This window comes from Gigantopelta aegis, chromosome 4 (genome assembly GCF_016097555.1).
Source record: "Gigantopelta aegis isolate Gae_Host chromosome 4, Gae_host_genome, whole genome shotgun sequence".
Classification (NCBI taxonomy): Eukaryota; Metazoa; Mollusca; class Gastropoda; order Neomphalida; family Peltospiridae; genus Gigantopelta; species Gigantopelta aegis.
In genome coordinates this window covers 48,339,752-48,364,959 of record NC_054702.1, presented here as the reverse complement: position 1 = coordinate 48,364,959, position 25,208 = coordinate 48,339,752, and the positions used below count along the sequence as shown (strand labels likewise).

Genomic DNA, 25,208 nt, shown 5'->3' with positions numbered 1-25,208 from the left:
GCGTATTAACGTGTACAAGCGAAAACACTGTCTTTGTTCATCTACATAATATGAAGCTATTTACCTCCAAACAAGGAATTACCCTACCGTATCGTTTCCTTATGTAAATTAAATTAGAATTATTTCTACATACGTCTTGTGGTCTAATGGATAGAACGTAAGCGCACGGAAAGGGCGAACCGACTTCGGCTCTCAGTAGTGCAATTTTTTTTTTTTAGTTTTTCCTTCTTATATAGATCTATAGTTGTTTATTCTCTATTTGTTAGGTATACAAAACAAAATATCACGAATATAGTAAGTAGGCCCCTACTGAATGTGAATTAAAAATTTGTTTTGCCGTATTGAATTTCAAACAGTCATGCGTATTAGCTTGTGTGTGTGTGTGCGTGTGCGTGTGTGTGGGTGGGTGCGTGCGTGCGTGCGTGTGTGTGTGTGTGTGCGTGCATCTATACGAAATCTTTTATACACCAAACATAGTCGTTAGCTATTGTTTTTTGAAAACTGTAAAAATATGAGATATTATGTTGTGAGAAAAAATCTATTAGGTTGAACGTTTTATTTTTTTATTAGATGGATCGATTCGTCTTGAATACGAAGGTGGATTCCTTCACGAGCAGTGACGACTTGCTTGCGTGGGCCAAACAACATGGTTTGGAGGATGACGAATACGTAAATTTAAAAATCATAGCACTAATGTGTCAGGAAATTGAGCAGTCTGAATCTACGATGGAGCAATTGGAAGAAGACACAGGGCTGCAGACTCTTCCTGGTCCCGAGATTGAAGACTTATGGTCTCCCTTAACACTCGATGAATACGAAGAAATGGTAAAACTTTGTGACGACCATTGGAATCCATACCATGACGAACTGGCCAAAATCTGTATTAACGACGGGGAATGGCAACCAGAAGAACCTGTGATTACCTCCAAAGAAGACGACGTTAAAAAGGGGAAAGGGCTACCGTGTTCCTTTTGCAATGACACGTTCAGAAAAATGTCTGATCTGATGAGGCATAAAATACATTGCGAACACAGACCACCGTCAACACTGCCATCGACATCATCAGAACCACCCGTCAAGCATCAGCGTACGATCAATCAGGTGGGAGGGATCGGCTCTGCTGCTGCTGCTGCTACCTCAACTACTTCATCTACCCCTACGTGTTTACAAAGAAAAGTGTGAGGATTCACAAGAAAACAAAGGCAGTCGACACGACGTACGAACTTAAATTTAAAGATCAGTGGAAAGGGAAAAAACTCAAACATTTACACAATGATCTACATGACATGTTTCAAGACGTTTTGGAAGAAGCTACTCCCGGTTTGGAAGGCAGAGACATTGGACGAGTGATTCTCCACCACGATGCCCTGAATTCGCCGATCGTCGTGCCCTTGCAACCCTTGGCCGAACTGAATGCTGACGTCATCCTAGGGTACATCGAAAAAAAGTACTACAGAGCCACGAAGATTTACCGTTGGATGCATCTTTCAACATTCAGATCGGCACCATTCAAATCCCTCGAGGAGGAAGATCTGGTACCACACTAACAGATCTCACTAGTCCGGACAATTCAATCCACCTAAAAACGTCTCTTGTGAAAATCGTGAACGACGACGATTTATGCATGTCCCGTGCGATCGGCGTGGCATGGGCCAAAGTCATCTGTATATCAAACAAGGACTGGCAGGAGCTCGTGGGAGGTCCCTACCCAAAGACCACCCGCATCGAGTTGATTCTTCAACACAAGAAATGCGCCCAGGCATTTTACAAAGATGTTACACACAAGAAACGCCGAGAGCAGAAAAAAACTGGCTCTGAAATTATGCGAACTGGCAGGTGTGCCCACCGACCGTCCATGCAGTTTGAATGACATTCCTGCCTTCGAGAACGTCCTGGGATGCCAAATTCTTGTGGTGAGTGCAGAACTGGGTAATAAATTTCTACGAGTGGGCGACCAGACGTCGCAATCGCCTAAACTGTTTCTGTACTTTGTGGAGCAGCCAAGACCACATTTTCACGCCATTGTCAACATTACTGGCTTCTTTTCGGCGTCCTACTTTTGTCAACATTGTCTAAAACCCATACAATAACAAGACACACCATTCCTGTGCTTTTACCTGCATTGTGTGTCATAGCCAGAACTGTCCCGAGACCGAAGTCCAGATAACGTGCCTCCATTGTCACGTCACCTGTCGATCGCCGGAATGCTTTTGGCGACACAAACAACAGAAAAAAGACAAGAAGGGACATACCATCCCTTCCAAGTGTGAGAGTTTCTGGAGATGCACCATCTGCAAAAAAATGCTTAATAGAAGTGAGAGGGATCCTAAACTTCACACTTGTGGGGAATGGAAATGCCCCTGTTGCAACAGCCACGTGGATCAAGGCCATCTCTGTTATCAGCCTCCAAAAGAAATCAACGACGCCCGTACCAAGTTCATCTTCTACGATTTCGAATGCCGTCAGGACGAATTGTTGCAATGCAATGAAGGTTACTCACCAATTGAAGTGTGTCCCACTTGCCCCGGAAATAACTGCCGTCATCAGGCTCGGTGTCAGCATTGCCAGCAATCGTGGTGTGGCAAACATCAACACGTACCGAACTACTTGGTGGCGCAGACGTCGTGTGAAGCGTGTAAAAACCAATCTACCACAGACACATCCAAATGCCACGCATGCGGATCAAGATGTCCCTCTTGTAACAAACGTGACAAGAAGAAGAAACAGTACTTGAAACAACCATATGACAATACGTGTGGATTCCGTCAAGTCATCTTTCAAGGGGACGGTGCCCACATCCAATTTTGCCAATGGTTGTTTCGAGACAACCACAAAGGTTTCACGGCTGTCGCCCACAACAACAAGGCATATGATGCCTACTTTATCCTCGAGTACATGATCGACCAGTCCATGTATCCGCAGAAAATAATCTATATCGGCTCCAAAATCATGTACTTGCAAGTGGAGAGGGGGCTTAACATCAGAATCATCGACAGTTTAAATTTTCTTCCCATGAAGCTGGCTGCTTTGCCCAAGTCCTTTGGTTTAACAGAGCTCAAGAAAGGATATTTTCCGCATTACTTTAATACCAGGGGAAATCAAAACTACCACGGACCGTTTCCAGACCCTGAGACGTATGGTGTTAACTACATGTCGTCCAAGGAGAGAACAGAATTTCTGAAGTGGCATGCTGAACAACAGGGTATGTTCGACTTTCAGAGAGAAATGAAAGATTATTGTATGTCCGATGTCACTGTACTCCGAGAAGCCTGCCTTAAGTTTCAAGCTCTGATGCTGGAAGCCACAGGTGAAAAGCAGATAGACCTCGACACCAAAGCTGTCAGCTACATCAATGGTATCGACCCATTTGCTCAGTACATCACCATCGCCTCGGTATGTATGGGCATCTTTCAAAGTAAATTTCTGAAAGAACACCAGCACGCCAAACTCACAGATGGTCAAAATATCATGGACTGGATGACGGTCAGAGACGACGGGTCTATCAAGGTGAAACCCGAAGTATGGTTGATGGAACAAGAATTGAGAGATCGCGGGATGACCATAGCTGAATCTGAAGTCGTTCCCAGTCCCATTGCTCAAGTACCAAGCGAGGGTTATATCAGAAAAGACCAATTCAGCAAAGTGTCCATCCAGTGGTTAGAATGGTTTCAACATAAAAATCAAAACAAATACCAGATACAGCATGCGCTCAATGGAGGGGAACATCTGGTACCAGGAACCCACTACAGACTGGATGGGTACTGTCCTAAAACAAATACGGCTTTCGAATTTAATGGCTGCTTATGGCATGGATGTCGGCAATGTTTTCCACACAAGCGTTCTACCACCATCCACCCCAGAACCAAGCAATCGATTGAAGAACTGTATGCCTTGACCTGCCGAAAACGAGAAATACTCTAAGCCAAACGATACAGTGTCATTGAGATCTGGGAACATCAATTCCACGACCTTCTGAAATCCAAACCAGAACTGTTACAGTTTGTGAACTCGTTGGATCTACAAGACCGACTAAACCCCAGAGATTCTTTCTTTGGAGGAAGAACCAATGCAAGCAAGCTACATTACAAAGCAAAAGGAGGAGAAGAAATAAAATACGTGGATTTCACGTCTCTGTATCCTTGGGTGAATAAGTATTGTAAATATCCAGTGGGGCATCCTCAAATCATACACACGGATTTCATGCCATTAGATGAATACTTTGGTATCACCAAGGTAAAAATACTACCACCACGTGGACTTTATTATCCTGTGCTACCTTATAAATCTAAGGGAAAACTCAAGTTCCCCCTGTGCAGAACCTGTGCTGACGAAGAATTACAAACATTATGTCGCCATTCAGAGGAAGAGAGAAACATCATTGGAACGTGGTGCATTCCCGAAATCATTAAAGCCACGGATCAAGGGTATCGAGTCACCAGAGTCTACGAGGTCTATCATTATCCTGAAACAACACAGTACGACCCGGCAACACGTGAAGGTGGTCTTTTTGCCAACTATATCAATACCTTCCTCAAATTAAAACAAGAAGCAAGTGGATGGCCTGTATGGTGTATCGCAGAGGAAGACAAAGACAAATACATCAGACAATATCGAGACAAAGAGGGTGTACAGCTTGACAAAGAAAATATCGTAAAGAACCCTGGACTTCGGTCTCTGGCTAAACTGTGTCTGAACAGTTTCTGGAGGAAATATGGTCAACGTCTGAATATGAAGCAGTCTGCCTTCATTCACGAAAACAATGCAGAAACGTTTTTCCAGATGTTGGCAGATCCCACCAAAGACATCGTCGATTTTCACGTGTTGACAGAGTCCATTTTGCAACTTGAATACCAACACAAATCAACCTTTATCCCAGAAGACCTGAAAACCAACATTTTTCTGGCAACGTTCACTACCTCCTGGGCGAGATTGAAATTGTACAGTGTGTTGGAGAAGCTGGATGAAAATGTGTTATACTACGACACAGACTCTGTCATCTTTGTGGCCAGACCAGGAAAACTATCAACCCTCTCTGGGAGATTATCTCGGAGAACTGACCGACGAACTGGATGGACAGTATATCACAGAATTTGTAAGTGGAGGTCCAAAAAATTACGGATACAGAACATGTAGCGGTTCAGAAGTGTGCAAGGTACGAGGTTTCTCTCTGAATTATGCCAATGCACAGCTTATCCACTTTGAAGCTATCCGCGAGATGGTCTTGTCACCGACTAGAGATGGTACCCTGACCGTGACGAATCCATCTAAAATTTCAAGAGAGAAAAGAAAGAGAAAGATTTATAACAAAGTGGAAGAGAAAAAGTACAAGATCGTATACACCAAACGTGTCATTCAAGATAACTTGGACACTCTTCCTTATGGCTACTAATGTCAGTTACAAGTGTTAAATCAAACTCGGTATGAAACATCAAAGTTGGTATTTATCTCCTAAAATCAAACTCGGTATGAAACATCAAACTTGGTATTTTCCCTCCACTACATTCTCCATAAAAACATCAAATTTGGTATATCTTGTTCGAATCTTTCCGACCTCCATGTGGTGAACAAGGGGCAACAGGGACTTTTATATCTCTGGCAAACAGGAGAGAAACATAATAGAACACATTTATATGTTAGATGGCCATTCTCAGGGGCCACACTCAGGGGGCCACACTCAGGGGGCCACACTCAGGGCCATTCACCAGGGCCACACACAGGGCCACACAGGGCCACACTATAAAATAGTTGTGATTTGCACAGTAGTTTAGTTTGACAGATACATTTTGTCGCTATGGGTCGTGTCAGAAAAGATTGTCCGGTTCCAGGATGTCAGGTCAAGAATTTGTTGAGACTTCCTAACCATCTGTCTCAAGTACACCATTTGGAAAACAGAGTACCGTGGTTGAACAATAAAACATTTGAATCAGTGAAACCCATGTTACCTAAAAGTGCTATTTCGTGGAGTCCAGAAGCAGTGGTGGATCCCACACGTCCTTGGTGGGAAACACAAAGTTTGGCGCCATTTGAACCTTGTTCGAGCATGTGTGTATCAGGCCCCACGGGTGTTGGAAAGACTCAGTGGGTATACAGACTTCTGAAAAACCTGAATGGTATGTACGTCAAAGACCCTCCAAAGAAAATAATATATTGTTATGGCGTGTACCAGACACTTTACGACGAGATGGAAAAGACTGTAGCTAACCTTACGTTTCATTCGGGGTTACCTACACAGGTGGATATAGAAGACTTTGCTGATGGACAACATGGACTCATCATTTTGGATGATCTCATGCACCAAGTACTGGAACACAAAGACATAGAATTGCTGTTTACACAAGGATGTCATCACAGAAGACTGAGTGTCATATTCATTACCCAAAACATTTATGGACAGGGAAAGTCTGCAAGAACCATTGCTCTCAACACGTGGTATCTTGTTCTGTTTAAAAACGTGAGAGATACGTCGCAGATCATGACGCTGGGTCGACAGTTGTTTCCAGGATGCGCAGGTGTTTTGGTGGAAGCTTATAAGGATGCCATGAAGACCCCTTTTAACTATTTGGTGGTGGACATGTCACCTCTTGGTGATGATAAGCTGAGACTGAGAACTCGCATATTTCCCAATGAAGACACCATCGTTTATGTCCCAAGAGTATAAATAGCAGTCCATTTTCAAAGCCACGTCAAAATGTCTCAAGTCATCAAGGAGAACTTGTCTTTTCTTCGGTTCCTGTTGTATGGAAAATCAATGAAACAGACAAAACTACTCTTGAAACACATTACCACGGAGCAGTTGAAAACCTTGACCTTCATTATTGCCAATATATTGTATGGTGACGTTCCACTCTCCAAACAGACATTTGAAAAGTTGAAGAAACACAAAAAAGTATTACGTGTGTTGGGTGACAAGACGGTTTCTGTCAAGAAGAAGAAAAAGGTGTTACGAGCTGAAATCATCGTGCTCGTGTTACAGAGTATAGCACCCTTATTAAAAACAGTATAATGCAACACGTGACAAAAAACATTCTGGTGCCTGAAGAAAAATATATACGACTATTAAAAGGACAAGTGATGGATGCCACACAACCTGAACAAATTCAAGATGGAAAAGGGAAAACACCTCCCATTGTGGCCAAACCCTTGGCTGATGTGCAAAAGAAGACAATGGACCCAAAGAAGCCAGACAAGATGCTGACCCCAAATAATTCAATAAAGATGGAACCAACCATACAGAGACAGAAGCAGCCACCGGGGATACCACAACAAAAGAACAAAAAACTATTTAAATGGAAGTCATTGTAAAGTGGAATAGAGGTCTGCTCCTTAACCCTTATCTCCACTGGCTTGAAACGGGAGCAAATAAATGATTTGAAAAATGTATTTGTTGTTATGTTGTGTTGATGTTGTAGTAAAAACAGAACGCAGTGCCATACCTCCCAACCGTCCATCGATTCGAGCGGGACTTGTGTGGGCTAGCGAAATTTGGGGGGTGTTTTTCATTTATTTCTAATTACAATCTTTGGTCTCTGTAGAGACAACTACACATATATACAAAATGGACACACATTAGGTTACATCGAGAGGCCTTAAGGGCAAAACCTATAATACACAATGTTTAAAATAAGTTAAGGCAAAGTGATACACGTTGGTTTCGTTGACTCTAGTATCTGAACAAAAATAATTTTGAATGTCTCTGAGCGAGGATCCCCTCGATTTCATCATCACATAAAACAAAGCAAAAAGTCCACACGAGTTCCTGTCGGCGTCTTGAAACACCCTGTCGTTGTAATAGGTGCATACACTGTTTCTCTGAAGAAAGGCTCGAAATTGTCTCTGGTAATATTCTGGAGGCTTCCCAAAACTGTCAAAGAATTCTCCATGGTTAGCACTGTCTAACCATATGACCACCCAGTGTCGTCTTTCATTGTCGAGGGTTCTGTGTTCACGATGAATCCTCGTGGAAAACGAGTCAGTCGGTACTGTGAAAGTTCATCTGCAGCATACACTCTGACGTGTCTCGTGACCGGATCGGCGTTCAGAGCACATTCCAACTGTAAAGTGTTCATGGTTCTGCATACAAGATGTTCCTGGCTCCGTCGATTTGAAGCAGAAGGTGGTCTTCTGAGTAGACCAAACAGTTGACCGTTTCTGGTAAGGCTTTTTTAAACTGTAAGTCCAGTCGTAGATTACCCCTTTTTATAAGATCCAGGTATCCGTCCTTCAAGTGGTAAGGTTCCAAGGTGAATTGATACAGAGCATAACCATTAGAGAAATCCTCTCTAGACACGTCCAGTCCTATGGATTCTCTTCCTTCGAACAGACTGTTGTAGGCCGAGATGTACTGATTGCTGCCCACGTGTAGAGGTTGAGCTGGTAGTGATTCTCCATTCACGTACAAGGCAATCGTGTCCAGATCGTACATGGCAAAATTGAATGGATTTTTGGTATAACTGCCATTGACTGCTTCGGCAGAGACCAGTGACACCACAACTTTGTTGGGACATTTATTTTGAAACAGGTGATCCCAGGTGAAACTCAGTTGTCCCTTGGGTATGGAGGCCACTTTGATGTCGCTCCTCGTGAAAGGATATTTGGCTTCCTTGTCCTGCAACGTCCTGGCGTGGGCCGTGATGATGGCCGTATTGGGTCGCACTTTGCAGACTCTGAGGTATATGTCTTCGATCTTCACTTTGTAATTGGGATTATCTTCTCCTGACATCAGATAGAAGGAAGGTCTGGTCCGGAACAGTTTGATCTGTAGATTGATGCCATTGATGAGATAACGTTTGATGTCTAAAAAGTCTTCGTATAGCGGTCCTTCCATATCCACGGTGTGACTGGTTTCACATAAAACACCTCTGTTAATAAGTCCCGAATTAATGCCTGCTACAGGATCTGAACTGTCTATATCACCAGTCGTGTCTTTGTAGTACAGTTGGGATTGCAGAGTCGATTCCTTGGCTGTGGACGTGCCATTCAGCAACACTTTGAGATAACTCTTGTAAGGATACAGATTGGTCGAGGTGGTGATAAGTTTTCCATTGAGTGTGAGATCCACTTGAGACCACAAACTCTGGAGCCATAGATTGACGGGTCCTACCTTTTCATCTTTTGTCAAGATGTTACCGTCAGCTTTGGTGATTTTAGCTCTGACGTGTAGTTTGGTGCGTTTCAGGTCGATGTAATCGATGCCTTGTCCATAAATGTTAAACTCCACAGGACTGTTTTCTGTGGTGATCTGGGATGTGGGTCTTGTGTCCTCATAATAGATTTTTTCCACAGAAGTGAATGTACGTGGAAGTTCAAAAATAGAGAATTCTTCGGCATGGGCCTCTACTTCACCTTTATTCATATAGGAAGCCATCTTACTTCTTTTTACTAAAGCGATCTGTCTTCTGCTTTTTCTGATTGCTTCTGCTCGTTGTGTCTCCTTTGCGCTTTCTTGGTGAACTGACTGGTCGCTCTGTTGCTTTCCCTTTTATACTTTTCAGAAGACGTTTCTGTTCGGCCTTGGCTTGTTCCACCACTTGCTGCGTGGGGGAGACCATGACAACATTGGGTGTCGGGGGTTTGTTCTGATCCTCTTTTTCTTTTTTCCACGTGGGATCGTAGAGTTCTAGACATCGATCCACACTGTACATGATCTGACTTTTCCCACCACGTTGAATTTCGAAGTGAGGTTGAAGTTTGCCTTCTGCTTGCAATTTGTAGAAACGGGTCCATTTGTCTACGTTGGGAACATACAATTTGTACTGGTCTGACATGTTGCTCCTCTGAAGGTTCTATCCCAAATGATGGTGGTTTTTAACAGACATTCCTATTTATAGAGATCCTGCATATCTCCAGCGATCCGTGACCACTGATCATACAGTTTGTTTTTGCTTTCATCTGATCCAGGTGACTGTCGTCCAAAATGAAGGCTAACAAAGGGGTGTTTTGTTTCAATATACGTTTTCTAGTTCTATTCATCACGGCAGGTGTAAAAATCGACGTTTCTGTCCTGCTCCGATGTTAATACGTCTGTCCAACAACTATCGCCACCAAGGCCAACATTCATATCATTCAGTAAATTCAAAGTCATATGTTAATCGTGAATGTTCGTCATCAGTTTTAAATAAACATAATGTCTTAATACGTATTGGGGGCCATGTTTCAAAACCAAAAAGGCTGTGGTTTCACGTGTAGTGTCACCGTCACTGGTTCTGTGATGAATGAAGCTGGATTGCCATTGGCATCCTGTATATAGATGTCGATTATCTGCACATCTTCCAGTTTCAAAGGTATGTAATGATACTGTTGAAACACAAATGACCTTTCCTTTTTATTTCCCATCAAATAAATACGTCTCAATAAGGGCTCTTTTTCTCCTCCCACGTGTGAACTGTGACAAATATTTGAACATACGTATACATCACGGCAGTCTGATTTCCTTGAGACTTCCCAATTCTGAATGGTGATTTCGGTGGTTGCTATGACCCACTTTTTACCCAGATATAACCTATCATACAGATTAACCCTAAAAGACCATGGTTCGTTGTCGGGAAAATAAGACGTGCTGTCTGTACTTCGAATCGTAATATACTTATCCATGGTGCTTATTGGTTTTGATCTTGGGATTTGGCAGCAAATAACCTAAGCTACTACTGAGTAGTGCTGTCCACAAGTTAGAATTTCCTCGATCAAGAGATAAGTTTATTATACACGTAATCACCAGTACGTAAATGATGACAATCTGAGAGAAAAATACCGTTTCAGATTTGGCTACTCGTTTACCAAAAAATGTCCAAGTATCACCCGAATGACTTCCAGAAAGAGGTTGCGTCTCTAGTTTCTTCCATACTAATGAAAGTCAAACAGGTGTTGAGGTCTTTTATACCATCTGATGTCGAACGACGTCTGCTTCTGGAATCCACGTATTGTACTTCTTAGGCCAGTGAAGCCATTTCACCAACACTTCTTTTTTCTTGTTACGAGTTCTCTTTTTCACGATGTCTTGGATGCGGTATAACTGTTCTGGATGCTCTGTCACCTCTTGAAGTTCGGCAGCATAGAATGTCCCTTCGATGGCATCACCACTCCAATCCTTTAATTTGTACATGTCTTTACCTTGAGACCAGTATCTTTTCTCGATGGTAAATATTTCCCCAGACCATTTCTCTTGGTATTCCCGATCGAAAGTACCACGAAGATGACTGACTCGTACTTTTTCACCTATGTCAAAAGTAAACTTTTTCTTCTTTTTCTGGATTTTCTTTTTAGATTTGATCAAATACTGCGATAGATGGACCTCTTCTTCATTCGTTTTGTTTACACTGATGGGTGTTTGACCTATCATCCTATGTATGGTATGATTATAACTATGGACGACTTTCTCTAACACATCCATGTACTTGTAAGTAAAGTTTTTTAACATATAGCGATACAGGCGCATTTTAATGGTTTTAATGACCCGTTCTGCATAACTGGCTTTGGTTTCATTGAGCGAAAACAACTGCATTATACCGTGTGACTTTAATAATACTTTGACCATATGGTTCTTGTACTCCGACCCCGAATCAGACTGAAACAGTTTGGGTTTTCTGAACTCTGACTTCCATAGATCTGTTAAAACGTCTGTCACGTGTTTGCCCGTTTTCGATTTGAGCGGCAGAACCCACAAGTATCTGGAGAACAGGTCAATTATCACCATGAGATATTTCACCCCATCATTATATTTAGCCAAACTGACCATGTCCATCAGGTCGGATTGCCAGTGACTGTCTAAGCCTTCCACCGTATATGTATTACGCAGAAACTTTCGCCTCACTTGATGTGTCATGGTATAGGTCTCTTGACCTTTCAACCATTTCTTAATCTGCGTTAGAGGAATTTTAAATTTATCCTCTGCTTTAACGGCTTGGTACAGTTTAACAGGACCTGCATAACTACCAGGATGTTTCACATCGTAGTAAACAGATTCCAGGTACCGTTCCCATGGAGACATGGTTCTCGACTGACCGATAGATCATAAAGACATGCTATTTATAAACAACAGATTCGCAATATACAACACAAAATTTATTACTAAAACAGCAGAAATACACAAAATATATGACAAAACATAGCAAAAACATACAGGTGTTTCAAATGCATCTGAACACATTGTTCACATAGGGACATCTCGGAGAAAGTCTGTAATGTTCCATCACCGGGTCGTCCATTCTCTGCCATTGGTAGGCTCGTAGCCCGCAACAGTAACAGACGACGGCATCGTGATCTCCCGTGTAATAAAAACCCGCCTTGGCGAGTTCCCTCGGTTTCTGGTGTAACTGTATTGGCCACCACCCAAATGTCTGCATCCGCGTGTAGACGTGGTGCATTTCGGGATGATGGCAGAACAGGTAACGTCTCGAACAGCAGTCTTCTTCATCCCAGGCATCGTCTGTTTTATATTCTCGAACGGCATCTGTTTGATCCACGGCTTCTTTGATTTCACCATCTTCATTTTCATCCATATTGTCACAGGCAGCATCCGTTTGATCCACATAATAAGTACTCTTCTTCTTATCTTGTTTGGTAGCCATTCTTTTGATCGTATGTCTTTCTGAACATTTGCAGACCAAGACGTCGTCCTCGTCGCTACTGCTGCTGCTACTAACACTGCTCGAATATCCCGATGCCATTTTCTTCGTTCCAGATAGAGTGCAACAAAACACAAAAATGTTAGAATCATAAAAAAAACACGTCTGCTCCCTAGGACAGTCGTAAAACAAATGACGTTTATACCACAAACCACTTTTTATAGCCACTGATGGCAGTCGTTCGGGTTGCAGAAGTTACACTGTAGGAATCCCATCTGATTTTGATGGTCGTCTTGCATGGCGCAGGGCACGATCGAGTTCAACTCTGGTACAAAGTCACACATGACTGCGAAACAGTCTTTGAGTTTCTCCCATTGGTCCAGATGAAGAAACATTCCTTTCTTCGATGGCTTGATCGCGTCAACGCACCACCACCACTGTCGAATGTCTACACCAACAATGTTGCTGTCCACGCTCACGGACCCAATATGACGAAACAACTTCTCCTCTTTCCTTTCTTTTAAGATTGCAATGGTGTCGTCTATCTGGCTCTTACTCGTACACAGTTCGACCCAGTGTTTAAGGGTTAGTGCAATACCTCGCTTTGTGGGTAAAGTGGCATTTTCGTCGTCAAATTTCCTGATGTGAATGGCAATGTCCCCGTTCCACACTTTGGCCACAACGTATACGTTATTTCCAAGTTCTATCTTGCATCTCGTATCGGTATTGCTTCCACTTGTCGAACAGGACATGTCAAATGAATTCAGTTCTCGTTCGTAGAAAGTGAATGAAGTTACTAACGAAATACCCTGTGTTTTATACTCTCGAGTCTGGTCTAAGTAGGTCAGTTACGTCACGAGAAAGTAGGTCAGTTACGTCACGAGAAATTAGGTCAGTAGGTCACGAGAAAGTAGGTCAGTAGGTCATGCTATGACTCATACCAAGGCCAAGGTCACGAGAAAGTAGGTCATGCCTCCAAACAGGCCTCCTTACTACTCACATATTTTGGAGGCTTTCAATGACTTCACATAAAAAGTACGACGTCGCGGCAATTTTTACAGCTGATAAGCCATCATAAGGTCACATGATAATTTTTTCTTAAAATTACATTCTCTGGTTACCATATTATAACATCATGTACAAATACGAAATACAAGCTCAAATGCACCTTTAAAAAACTCGTGTGTGTTCGCTATGAACGGAGATCGTCAAAAGTATAAGCTTGATTCGTCGCCTGTGCCGCCATAGCTCGGCAAAGCACAAACGACAGCCTGTTGTCAGTTTCAGTTAACACGTGCGTTTGCCGATTTCAAATTGTAGGGTTCGTTTAAAAAAAATAAAAGAGAAATTTTTCGCTGTACGAAGAACGTTCGGTTGAGGATACGGTACTAGAGTTAGAGTCTTTCGTTAAAACCGGTTTGATCTTGACAACGTATTATCGACAATCTTACCTTCCTATTTCAGAATTAATCTTTTATAAAGTGTTAGTAGAACTTTCAAAGTTTAGTTTGTATACTAGTAACACATTAATCATGTATATATATTTTTTAAATAAAATATACTAAAGAAGACAATAAACGTTTTCACTTCTTAATTTTACGTGTTAAAATCAACAAATTCAAATAAATATTCTTTCGTTTGGAAATTGTAAAGTTGGGGGGGGGGGGTGGTGTTAACGACATCAGAGTTAGAGCATATTGATTTAATAATCATCCGACGCCATACAACCGTAAATAAAATGTGTTGAGTGCGTCGTTAAATAAAACATATCCTATCCTTCCTTCCATCTGTTGTTGGATGTCTAACATTTGGTAATTTTGACATATAATCTTAGAGAGGAATCGGGTGCATGTGCAGGGGGAGGGTATTGGAGGTCGAAACCCTTACTTGCCCAAGCTTAAAAAAATTTGAAATATATTTTTTAGGGGAGCATGGCCCCATATAAACTTCGCTCAACACAGTCTATAACCCCAACCCCGCTGAAATCCCTGCACACGCGCCTTGGAAACCCGCTACATTTTTTTTTTTATGAAGGGATCGTTAACATGTACCATCCCACAAACAGGATATCATATACCCGCCGATGGGGATCGATCCTAGACTGACCGCGCATTAAAAAAAAAAACCCACCTTTTTAGGTCTAAATAATAATTAAAAATAGCCTATAGTCTTGAAAAATGTTACGTAAATCGAACACAGTACCCTCGTCCTCTACCCCTAGAGCGTTACGTAATTAGTAACACCCCCTTATTGTAACGCGCATGCCAACAGCTGGCCACTGTCAAAATTTCAAGGCAAATCCCCCACCCACCGACCCCTGGAAAGGCGTTGTACCATACCTCTATGGATATAAATATGTTTTGGAGATATGAGACGACCCCTCAAACAAGAGTTAAATTTGTTCAAAAATTGCGAAATCTCACATGATCTCTTGTTGGGGAATTCCACACTTGTGATAAGCCAATGAAAACCGAGATCGGTAGGAGCCAGTCAAAAGTGTCCCACTTTCAAAATACTGGCTTTGTTTTTGATAAGCCAGGGTAGTGAAACCAATGCGGAGTGTGGTGTCATATATGCACCAAACGTAATTGGATTTTCTGTTCTATATGCTTAAAGGTAGACTAAACTCCAACAAGAGCCTTATGTGTTGGAAAGATGCATACCCGAACCACCAACACATACTGACACTTTAAACAAATGAAAAACGCGTAATTTTAGAATTAATAAAAAAACGTGATTATTCCTGCTAACTGGGGGCAGCCATTTTGTTTCGTTTTTGTGACGTCCGGTGGTATAGCTTGGGGCGAAGTGACGTCAGATCAGGTCCAACTTCTCTATTATGCACAGTGTAAACAAATGCTCTAATTTACGACAAGGCGCTTCGCTTTCATCAACCTGACTTGTAAAACAACATAAATGACTTGATAGTATAATAAACTATTTAACTAAATATATTTCAATTTGCATCAATATAACGAAATGGAGTTATAGTATTTTTTTCTTTTAAAAAATCCAAAGAAAAAATGCATATTATTAGGCCTATTGGTAGGATACGTTCGAGCAAAAACGACCACTAACGATACCCAAGTGATCATTTTCTTTTCTCTGGGACTAAGTAATTGGTCAGTTTTGTGATTTTAGATGGGAAAGTCTACTTAATCAAGCGTTTTACAGAATTACTTACAGTAATAAAGCTGATAAAGTCCATTACGATTTGAGGTTATCACACAATACCCTGTGATCTTAATAAAAGCGGCACGTCTTTTTAGTGTGTCTAGACACAGTGTCTAGGGACCGTCTAAATATACACCTGCCAATCACGAACCACAGGTACAGGCCACGGAAAGAAAAGACCAATTAAGCAAGAAAACACTCCGACTATTATTTCAGTACGTGGGTTAATTTATATACAAAATATAATACAGTTATTTCAACACTTTGACAATGGTGGTTTATTTTGTATTGAAAAATAAACCACATATACACGTTGCTGTGTTACTGGGTTAGATATTATTACAGAATATTGTGAAGCATCCGCAAAAATCAGGTATGTTTTGTTTCTTCATTTCGAAGACTAATTCCTGACGTGACACGTTAGGTATTACGTAACCACCAGCTCGCCAGAGGGCGTATTCACTGTGATGGTACAAAATGGCTGCGCCCGTTATATTAATAGCCGTCACATTTAACCGTTTTATTAATTAACTATACGATTATAGTTGTTGATATTAAGCAATAATGTACATTATGTATCATTGAATATGCACACCAGTCCAAAAGCCTTGCTTTAGCATTCCTTTAAATAATAATAATATTCCGGATACTGCCGCTTTAACGCGGCGTATGACGTCAATGACTACTTTTAGGGTGTTTTGTTGAGCACAGGCACTTGACGACAGGATAATTTAATTGTTCTCAATATACCCCAAAAGAACCCCTCGAAAGCATGTACTGCATACAAACCCCTAAAGGTATTGTTATGGTCAACGAGAAAAAACACAAGTGTGATATAATATCATAATAATAATAAAAGTAGTATTATTGTATCATGAAATTTAAACTATGATGAATATTTATAATAATTATTAAAAAACATGTTTTACACGCTCACGTTTAATACCAATCACAGGACTTGTGGTAGGCCTATTAACTTCTCCATCAAAAGTTCGTTGCACCTCGAACTTTGACCCAGCCTTAAGTTATTTGGTTTAGTGCTATCTATACTGATAACGTACATTTTTCAAAAGGTGGTGAATCGTGGGTTTTTAGTTTTTTTGACAACCAGGATCTAGTGTCTTCTGACAAACTGACAACCTAACTAAAACTGTTGTTTCTACAGTGCAACCTAATATAATGTACACCTCACAAGGCACATACATTGTGTAGTTTTGTACAAATGCAATATGTCATATTTGACGTAGCCCAGTGGTAGTCATAGGGACGTAGCAGAGAAGGCCGGCTATATACATGGCAAATAATTCAAATTATATTATTTCGTGACAAAATAACGGCAAAATTAACGGAGAATACGCTGAAATACAAAATAAACAGTCACTCACACGGCGGTCGTTTATATAAAATTCAAGACTACATTATACGGCTGTTGTATATCTAGCCTCATCACTACAAGTCTGTTTTGCCGTACGTTATATGACTTTTCACAAGAAGAGTTCCAAATTTTAAAAATTAATCGTGACCTCTATTTTTGGTCAGTGACCAAAAACATAGATATTTATCTAGTCATCATATCTTGACAATGAATACAGCGATTGCCGGATAAATACTTATTGCTAGCTTACTAGGATGAATATTATTACAGAACATTGTGATGCATCCGCAAAAATTAGGTACGTTTTGTTTCTTCAGTTCTAAAACTAATTCATGACGTGACACGTTAAGTATTACGTAACCACTGGCTCGTCAGAGGGCGTATTCACTGGGGTGGTACAAAATGGCTGCGCCCGTTATATATAATATAGCCGTCACATGTAACCGTTTTATGAATTAACTATATGATTATACTTGTTGATATTAAGTAATAATGTGCATTAGGCTATATATACTAGTAGTTGAATATGCATACCAGTCCAAAGGCCTTGTGCGAGCATCCCTTTAAAGGGCACTATTCTAGGGACGGCTCTGTCTAGGTAGAGCAGTTATACATAAAAACAAAAACCGATACAAATTTGGGGCATTTGTAAATTACAACTTTAGCTGGAACTATTCTAGGGACGGCTCTATCTAGGTAGGGCAGTTATACATTACCCCCCCCCCCCCCCAAAAAAAAAAAAAAAAAAAAAACGATACAAAGGGGTATTTGTAAATTGTAGCTGTAAAGGGCACTATTCTAGAGACAACTGTCTAGGTAGGGCAGATATACCTAAAAATTACAGAGCTTATTGTTCATTAGTAATTTTTAAAATCTATACAATTTCAAAGCAAAAGGTATTAGGCTATCATTGTGCAACTTTAAGGCGCTCATTTCTTGATGAACCCCATTGAGACTCGGTAACACATACACACATATGCAAGCTTGCGAATACACGCACAACTTAACTTCATGCAGCTAAAAATGCTTACGTGCAAAACAATTTTTATACAAACAAAAAGGGCACTTGAAAAATGAGGGGGGGGGGGGGGACGTCTCAGCTTTTAGAGAAAAAATAGCTGAGGTGATAAACAGAATAACAAACTCGGTAGGCCTACCAGTTATTATCAAATTTATGTCCCTCGTGAAATAATTTTCACTCGGGACATCAATTTGATAATAACTAGCAACTCGTTTATTCTCCTAGTCACTTCGTACCATGGTCATTTCGGTCGTTTCGTACCCTGGTCATTTCGTACCATTGCAAAAAGTCATTTCGTACCTAGGTCATTTCGTACCCTGGCCATTTCGTACCATTGTAAAACGTCATTTCGTACCCTAGTCATTTCGTACCTTGGTCATTTCGTACCATAACTGAAAGTCATTTCGTACCATGGCATAACAATTTATAACAATCACCCCAGTAGTGTCTTTTACAAAATAACATTAAATTACATCTATAAGATGCAAACACCTCCTGCAACTGACTTTTGTTTTGACTTTATAAATCATTAACCATTTAATCTTGTCCCTAAAAAAAAATCTTTGTATAAACATGGTCCATTATGTTGTTTTGTTGTTTTTGAAAGTTAGACTAATTATCTGGAGCCATTTCACAAAACATCGAAGTTGGCAGTTAGTAGTAAATACGGCTCTTGTCGGGTAAAATGGAAATAGCAGTTGATAGGTATTATGGGTATCAATAACGATATGCTGCACAATAACGTGTTATGGATTTCAAACTGTCCCAATAAATTTTTAAAATAACAAAACAACACTACAGTACCTTTTAAAAGCACGTCAGTGATTACAGTTAACAAATCAAGAAATAGCCATGGCAGAAACGACTAGGGTTATGATGCCGATTATGTTGTGTGGCCAAATCATCACGAAAACGAGTTACCTTCTCGGAAGCAATTTTGTCTCCATCAAAAATCGTTTGTTAAAATATAACATTCAATATTACAAAAAGACATTGCGTTACGACGGGTAATTATGTACACAAATAACAAGCTTGAGTATTTGAGAATGTTATCACAATGTGAGGACGATCGAGAGTAAGATGCCCCTTTTTTGTACTTTCTTGATTATTCGAGGTTGTTAACCTCGCGTACTCCTGCCGCCATTTGCAATCGACTAAGTCGGTGTCACCGAGACTACACAACTACAAAAAGGTATCCTTGCAATATGAGGTTGTGGTGTGACTTTTAACGTTCCCCTATCCACTTAAGTTTCAGGCGGTATGGATTCGACCCGTACCCCGTTTTTAATGGTTAGGTTAGTTTTAGTGTTAGGGTTAGTATTTAGAGCCTTTCATATATATATATATATATATATATATATATATATATATATATATATATATATATAAATTTAGAATACTAAACGAGCTTGCCTGTCATACCATTTTTATGAAACGAATTAACAGTTTTGGTATTTGACAAGGGAAAGTGATACCAACACTTCGCGAGTTTCATAAAAATGGTATGACAGGCAAGCTAGTTTAGCATTTTATTTATTACAAACCAACTGCAAATAAGCCGCATCGCAGAAGTAAACAGATGTTGAGACCTGCTATAAGTGATCTACGTTACACGTAAACATAAACAACGTCATAGTGAGCAACGCAACTTCATCAATGTACAGTTTACATTTTGGCGCGAAGCTTGTATTAATAATTGTTAGTTAATGTTTTTAAATATCACAGTAATGACTGAATTGTAGATCAGACCAGCAAAGATTGAGCCGAGTGAATGGGATTGACTAGATGTGATGCTGCTATTTTATACATAGGGCTGTAAAAAAAAAGTAGAATGTTGACGACATCATTTTGGCTTTGTACACAATGGGTCCAAATATAACGGCCTATCTTATCGCAATTTCCATTCATGGTCGTATTTCGTAATGGTACACTTTTAAATTACACTATTTTGTACAAACACGGTTAGATACGTTAATAATAGTCTCTGAACAAAACATTTTCAACAGCAGTTTTGCATTGAAATGTTTTCTAGCGTTCGGGAAAAGGACGTGTCATGCATCCAGTTTATCTTATTGCAGGGAGATACAAAGTGACGTCATTCCAATATCGACGTCATTCAAATTAAAAAAAATTACCCTGCCAGTTTGCGCGTGCCAATATTGTATACACTAGTTAGATATTGAGTAATTGTTATGACATGAATAATATCTTACACTGGTGTGTAATAAAGAGGGGTACGGGTCAAACTCTTTCCCCCTAACCCTAACCAGGGTTCGCACGCTTTCCAGATGGTTCGTCCACTGGGCGATTCGTCCACTCGATGACTGCATTTTTTTCAAACATATTAATAGTTATTTCTTTGACATTGTAATCATGTCTTAACATTATTTTGTGGTATACTATATAACCAAAAAAGTAAAATAGAGTTAGAATTCAACATTCATATCCAGTTTTTATTAACTCTTTGTATTCATTAAAATGCGGATGATTCATCCACTCGCTCGTATATTATCTCACATGTCACAATGTGGTAAATAGGTAATGCAAGCCTCCACGTCGGAAGACTTTATTACCATGTCATGTTCTCCTTCAATGGCGTAAATTCTATCCACTGTACCCTCCCTCGTCACATGTTATCCCCATATTCCTAATAACCTCGAAATAAAATAAAAACTCATCTTCAATTCCAATTTAATTAAATGTTTTAAATGCTACTGGATCCAACTTGGTGAAACAAGCTTAAGCTAATTACTTCACAATATCACAATAGAGGACATCTGTACACTTAATTGGTAAAGCAAACAGAAACCAAACAAGTTGAAAGGGAAGGGCTAAAGATTATCTTTACTGGGTATATTGTACTAAAAACATCCTACGACATGTAGCGTGAAAGGTGTACATTATAGAAACAAACAATAACCGAATAAATAGAAACACCAAAGAATTATGTCTGCAGACAAGGCTCGAATTTGGCAGGCGGCAAGCGGCAATTGCCGCTCAAAGCTCACATGATGCTTTCCAAAAAACCGTTTCACAAGCAGGTTTTGCTTTCCATCTGGTTTCTAAAATTTGCGTTTGTCGCGCGTTTTCCGCATTTCAAATGAAGAACTTAAAATATTTAAAACAGTGCTATATTTGTATCGACATCGTAGACGCGGCCATGTTACATTGGTGCGCACACCAATATTGGCAGAATTATCTACCAAAAACATTCTCGAAACTCATTCGGATCACATCGGCCGATTACGGTTTTTCAAATCCGAGTTCAGCGACAGCGAGTAATGCAAACGTCCTGAGCTATGTGGACTGGTTCTCGGACTGGTCATTCGCTTTAACATGTAGCGTAAAAACTAGTCTAGCCAACGTTAGGAAACAACTACTGGTTGAACTTACGCTTATTTATCGATGGAATCGGCCGAGAAGTTCCGAGTGTCGCGACTTTCAAAAACGACTACAATTTTAGAGACTACCATCGACCAAGCTACTTTAGAACTTATTACAATCATGGCCGCGGTGGCCAAAAAAGCTACTGTCGAGAAATGGGCAAGTACACACGCAAACTGGTTAGAATTTGAATGCGACGAAAAAGGTTCTGTGACGATTATTTCACTCAAAATATGTAAATTGATGAAAAGAATAATTTGTGGGTTGCGAAACTATAGTGCTAAATACGTTGACGGTACAGGTGATTCTTGGTAATAAAGATAATCAACCATATAAATAAACAGTGATATAAAATGTACATTTAGGTAAACATTTGGCACCAAAAACAGTGTTGTTCGAGCTGGCGTACTTTGTGCAGTTCCGGATCACTTTCGAAAAATAGAGGCGTACGCCTTCAAAAACACAATTTCCAACATGTTAGCACTTTCAGCACGTTCGTGGATCCTGCCGGACATATTTTATGATCATTTGCAACTCCATAGGGTTCCCAACCCCCTGATTACGCCCCTAATTGGCAATTTCTAAAATCAATTGAAAATCAACGATGGCGTCCCATGACGTCAGCTACACGGGGCGTGTGTCAAAAGTAAAGGTGCGCGATCCTTATTTTCATTGTGTACTTTCAACAAGTTGAATTATATTTGATTTCTGGCATTCTAGTATATAATAATAATAATAATAATTAATATTATTATTACTAATAATAAATAATTGTTTTCATTTATTATCGTATATATCAATAATAATAATGATAATAATAATAATAATAATAATTATTATTATATTGATGACTTTTAAAAGTCACATTTTCTTTGTGAAAGGAACAAAGGCTTGAAAATAGAAAGAAATGACATAGCAAAATGTCAACTTTGGGACTGTTTAGTATTTATCATAATACAGGGGTGGATTATGCTTTAGGTGGGGTGGGGGGTGGGGTGGGGTGGGTCGAAATTAAAATTTTTACAGGTTGTCTACGTGGTGGGGGTGGGTTTTTTTTTTAGCCGGATATAATCCGCCCGTTTAAATATTAAAATTAAGCAAATATTTTTGAAGCAGGACGGTTAGACCCCTTGTTAATAATGATATATATTAATATAGTGACACACACTAAACAGTCACAAAAGTGGATTATTAATTATTATTTCTGACGTGTTGTTCCATTTGCCCTTTTCTGGTTAGTCTCCCACCCCCCGCAAAATAATTCCTGGATCTACTCCTGAATACAGAATTATTTTCAAGGACGGTCTAAAGGCTAGGGCTAGCTCAAATTGACCGTGTGAATACACAGATCAGTGGCCGACTGACTCTCCTGCATCAGAATGCGATTGTGTAAAACAAAAATTCCACTGAAAAAACATAATCCACCCTATAGTGGTACAGACTGTTTAAATGCGAATTATAATTAAGCCGAATAAGAGATTTTCACTTCGTTGACAAAACCAAATAGAGGACCCCTTCCCCCTCTCTCCCAAAGTCGAGTAGTCAAGTATGCGAAAAGCACGTGCAATGGCACATGCGAAACAGACTACTGGTGGTGGCATGGTTTTATAAAGGTCCTCATGTCAAACTTGTGCCGATTCTTTTCTTTGTACAGTAAACTTTTTTCTTTTTTTTTCCAATCAATCAATCAAGCAAGCAATGGGGTGGACGGCTCTCACACTGAGGGGGGCGGGCAACATTACTGAATCGTCTTATGGGGCAAATACAAAGACACGTGTGCAGCGATTTTAGTGATTCTAGACTGGCGATCTAACAGGTCATACGGGCTCTTATTTTTGTAGGGGGGCAGGGCAGACTGATTTTTGCCCGAATTAAACGAAAATGGAATTTTAAAAAACTACATTTTATTTATATTAGCCATATTTGTGAATGACTGTGGCTGGTATTCGTACGAATGGCTAATTACATGTAGGCTTACAAATATAACGTGAGAGACAAGTGGACAAACACTTAAAATCGTAGTTTCAGTTTGTAAAATACGTGTCTTTACATTATATACATATTGTCATTACCTGTAGAAAACAAAAATAATACAAGAAAAATAGGTGGAACTACAACGATTAATATAATATTTTGTAGAGGATGACTGGCCATGGAACGAACAGTCTAGGGCTACTATGACATGGGCCCCGAGACATAGTCGAATTATTATGAACTAGTGGTTAAAATGACGAATCAAGAGAGGTTTAAGAAGAAAATAATGATAATAATAATAATAATAATAATAATATTGTTATTGTTATTGTTATCGTCATCGTTATTGTTATAAAGGAAGGAGGGGAAAGTGGAAGAAAAAAATTCCACCGTATTCAAAGTTTTTGAGTCTTGAGATAAACCCTGCGTTCATCGCCCCATCTAGCGGCAGTTACAACGTAAATACTTCCGTTTTGTGAGTGATCCGCAACTGGCGTATCAAGTGTGTCCCCTTTGAGGAGTTACAGTAAGTCGTTTGCAGCATCACTTTTCATAAAACTAGTCATGCACAATCTATATAAAATTTCAAAGGATATAAAAAGAAAAACATCAACAACTTCATCTCTTTTTAAACGTCTTCTTTTTTTCATGTCGTCTGTTCGTGTAAAGTTTTAATAGTGGTTATGTATCGCCGTCTAAAATAAAACCAAGACTATATACTGTTAGTTATTTTACATACAATTTCAAGAAACATGTATTATTTGTTTGTTAGAATATTTGTTTAATGAAATTTACATAGAAATGACTAAAAATTGAATATACCGACAGACTGATCGGTAACTACAGGTGATCCGGAAGTGATCCAGAACTGGCGCATTACCTGTACTAACAATATTAAATTGGACATGGTTAAAAAACAGCTGAAGGAGAGAGTGAGTCTGAGAGTGATACTGACATTCAATAATCTGTCACTGTCTCAGGGTAATAAACATATAAACCAGGTACATAATTTGTTTGGACTCTTTATTTTGTATAGATTTAATAAAATAAGTGTAAAATAAAAGCAATACCTGTGCTCTAGAACTGCTTCTCAAATTCAAATATTTGCCTCCCAATTAAAATTTGAAAAGCAAAGATTGCCTCCCAATCAAAAAAATGAATTTCGAGCCTTGGCAGAGCATTGTTACAAAAACATCTACCAAGCGTAATCTAATGCAATATAATTTATTTTCACCTTTGTAAATTTATAACACAGCAAAAAAAATACGGGGTAAAATATATCTAATAATTTATTTAGTACACATTATTTAGTCTGTGGACGAAATGTACTGGGGAAATAAAAACCCAGTGGACGAATCGTCCGGAACTGATTTTTTGTAGTGGACGAATAGTCTCGAGTTCCTCAGTGGACGAATTGTCCAGTGGACAAATCGACTGCATCCCGTTCACACGCATCCTGGGAAACCGTAGAAAGTGCTTAATTATTATTATTTTTTTTTTTTTTTTAACCCTGGAAAGTGATTAAATGTCCTGAAAAAGTCAGTTTTCCTCCTGGAAAGTCTTGGAAATTTTAAATTTTGTTTCTAAGGTCGACGACTCACTTTTCGCACCCTTGTTTTGGGTTCATATATATACAATAAATATAGCATATCTTACCGTAATTTCACTTGAAATCCATATTTCATAAAAGGTTCAATTTTTAATCACAAGATTTTCTTCA

The 25,208-nt window shown here is 39.7% G+C and overlaps 5 protein-coding genes across 7 annotated transcripts in view; 2 read left to right on the top strand and 3 right to left on the bottom strand.

The window, feature by feature from the left end:
* LOC121370646 (rRNA-processing protein FCF1 homolog) overlaps window positions 1-19,179 on the bottom strand; it is a 66,310-nt gene extending 47,131 nt beyond the window's left edge. For 2 of the 3 annotated variants that reach the window (XM_041496021.1, XM_041496020.1), the window contains exon 1: window positions 19,052-19,176. The gene's annotated coding sequence lies outside the window, so the exon portion shown is untranslated. Of the gene's footprint in view, window positions 1-19,051 lie in introns of all 3 variants that reach the window. The other variant, XM_041496023.1, reaches the window with a different exon arrangement.
* Window positions 2,302-5,133, top strand: LOC121369868. Its single transcript, XM_041494945.1, has 2 exons — window positions 2,302-3,613; window positions 3,923-5,133. Exons 1-2 carry the CDS (start codon window positions 2,302-2,304, stop codon window positions 5,131-5,133), a joined length of 2,523 nt encoding a protein of 840 aa, XP_041350879.1.
* On the bottom strand, window positions 8,063-9,364 carry LOC121369867 (uncharacterized protein F54H12.2-like). The gene has a single exon (XM_041494944.1). The coding sequence runs from the start codon at window positions 9,362-9,364 to the stop codon at window positions 8,063-8,065; it is 1,302 nt and encodes a 433-aa protein (XP_041350878.1).
* LOC121369866 (baculoviral IAP repeat-containing protein 3-like) lies at window positions 12,123-12,563 on the bottom strand. Its single transcript, XM_041494943.1, has one exon. It carries the CDS (start codon window positions 12,561-12,563, stop codon window positions 12,123-12,125), a length of 441 nt encoding a protein of 146 aa, XP_041350877.1.
* A 14-nt stretch (window positions 19,180-19,193) lies between the features above and the next one.
* Window positions 19,194-25,208, top strand: part of LOC121370645 (zinc finger protein 585A-like) — a 31,790-nt gene continuing 25,775 nt past the window's right edge. Inside the window, exon 1 of the mRNA XM_041496015.1 lies at window positions 19,194-19,322. The gene's annotated coding sequence lies outside the window, so the exon portion shown is untranslated. The remainder of the gene's footprint in view (window positions 19,323-25,208) is intronic.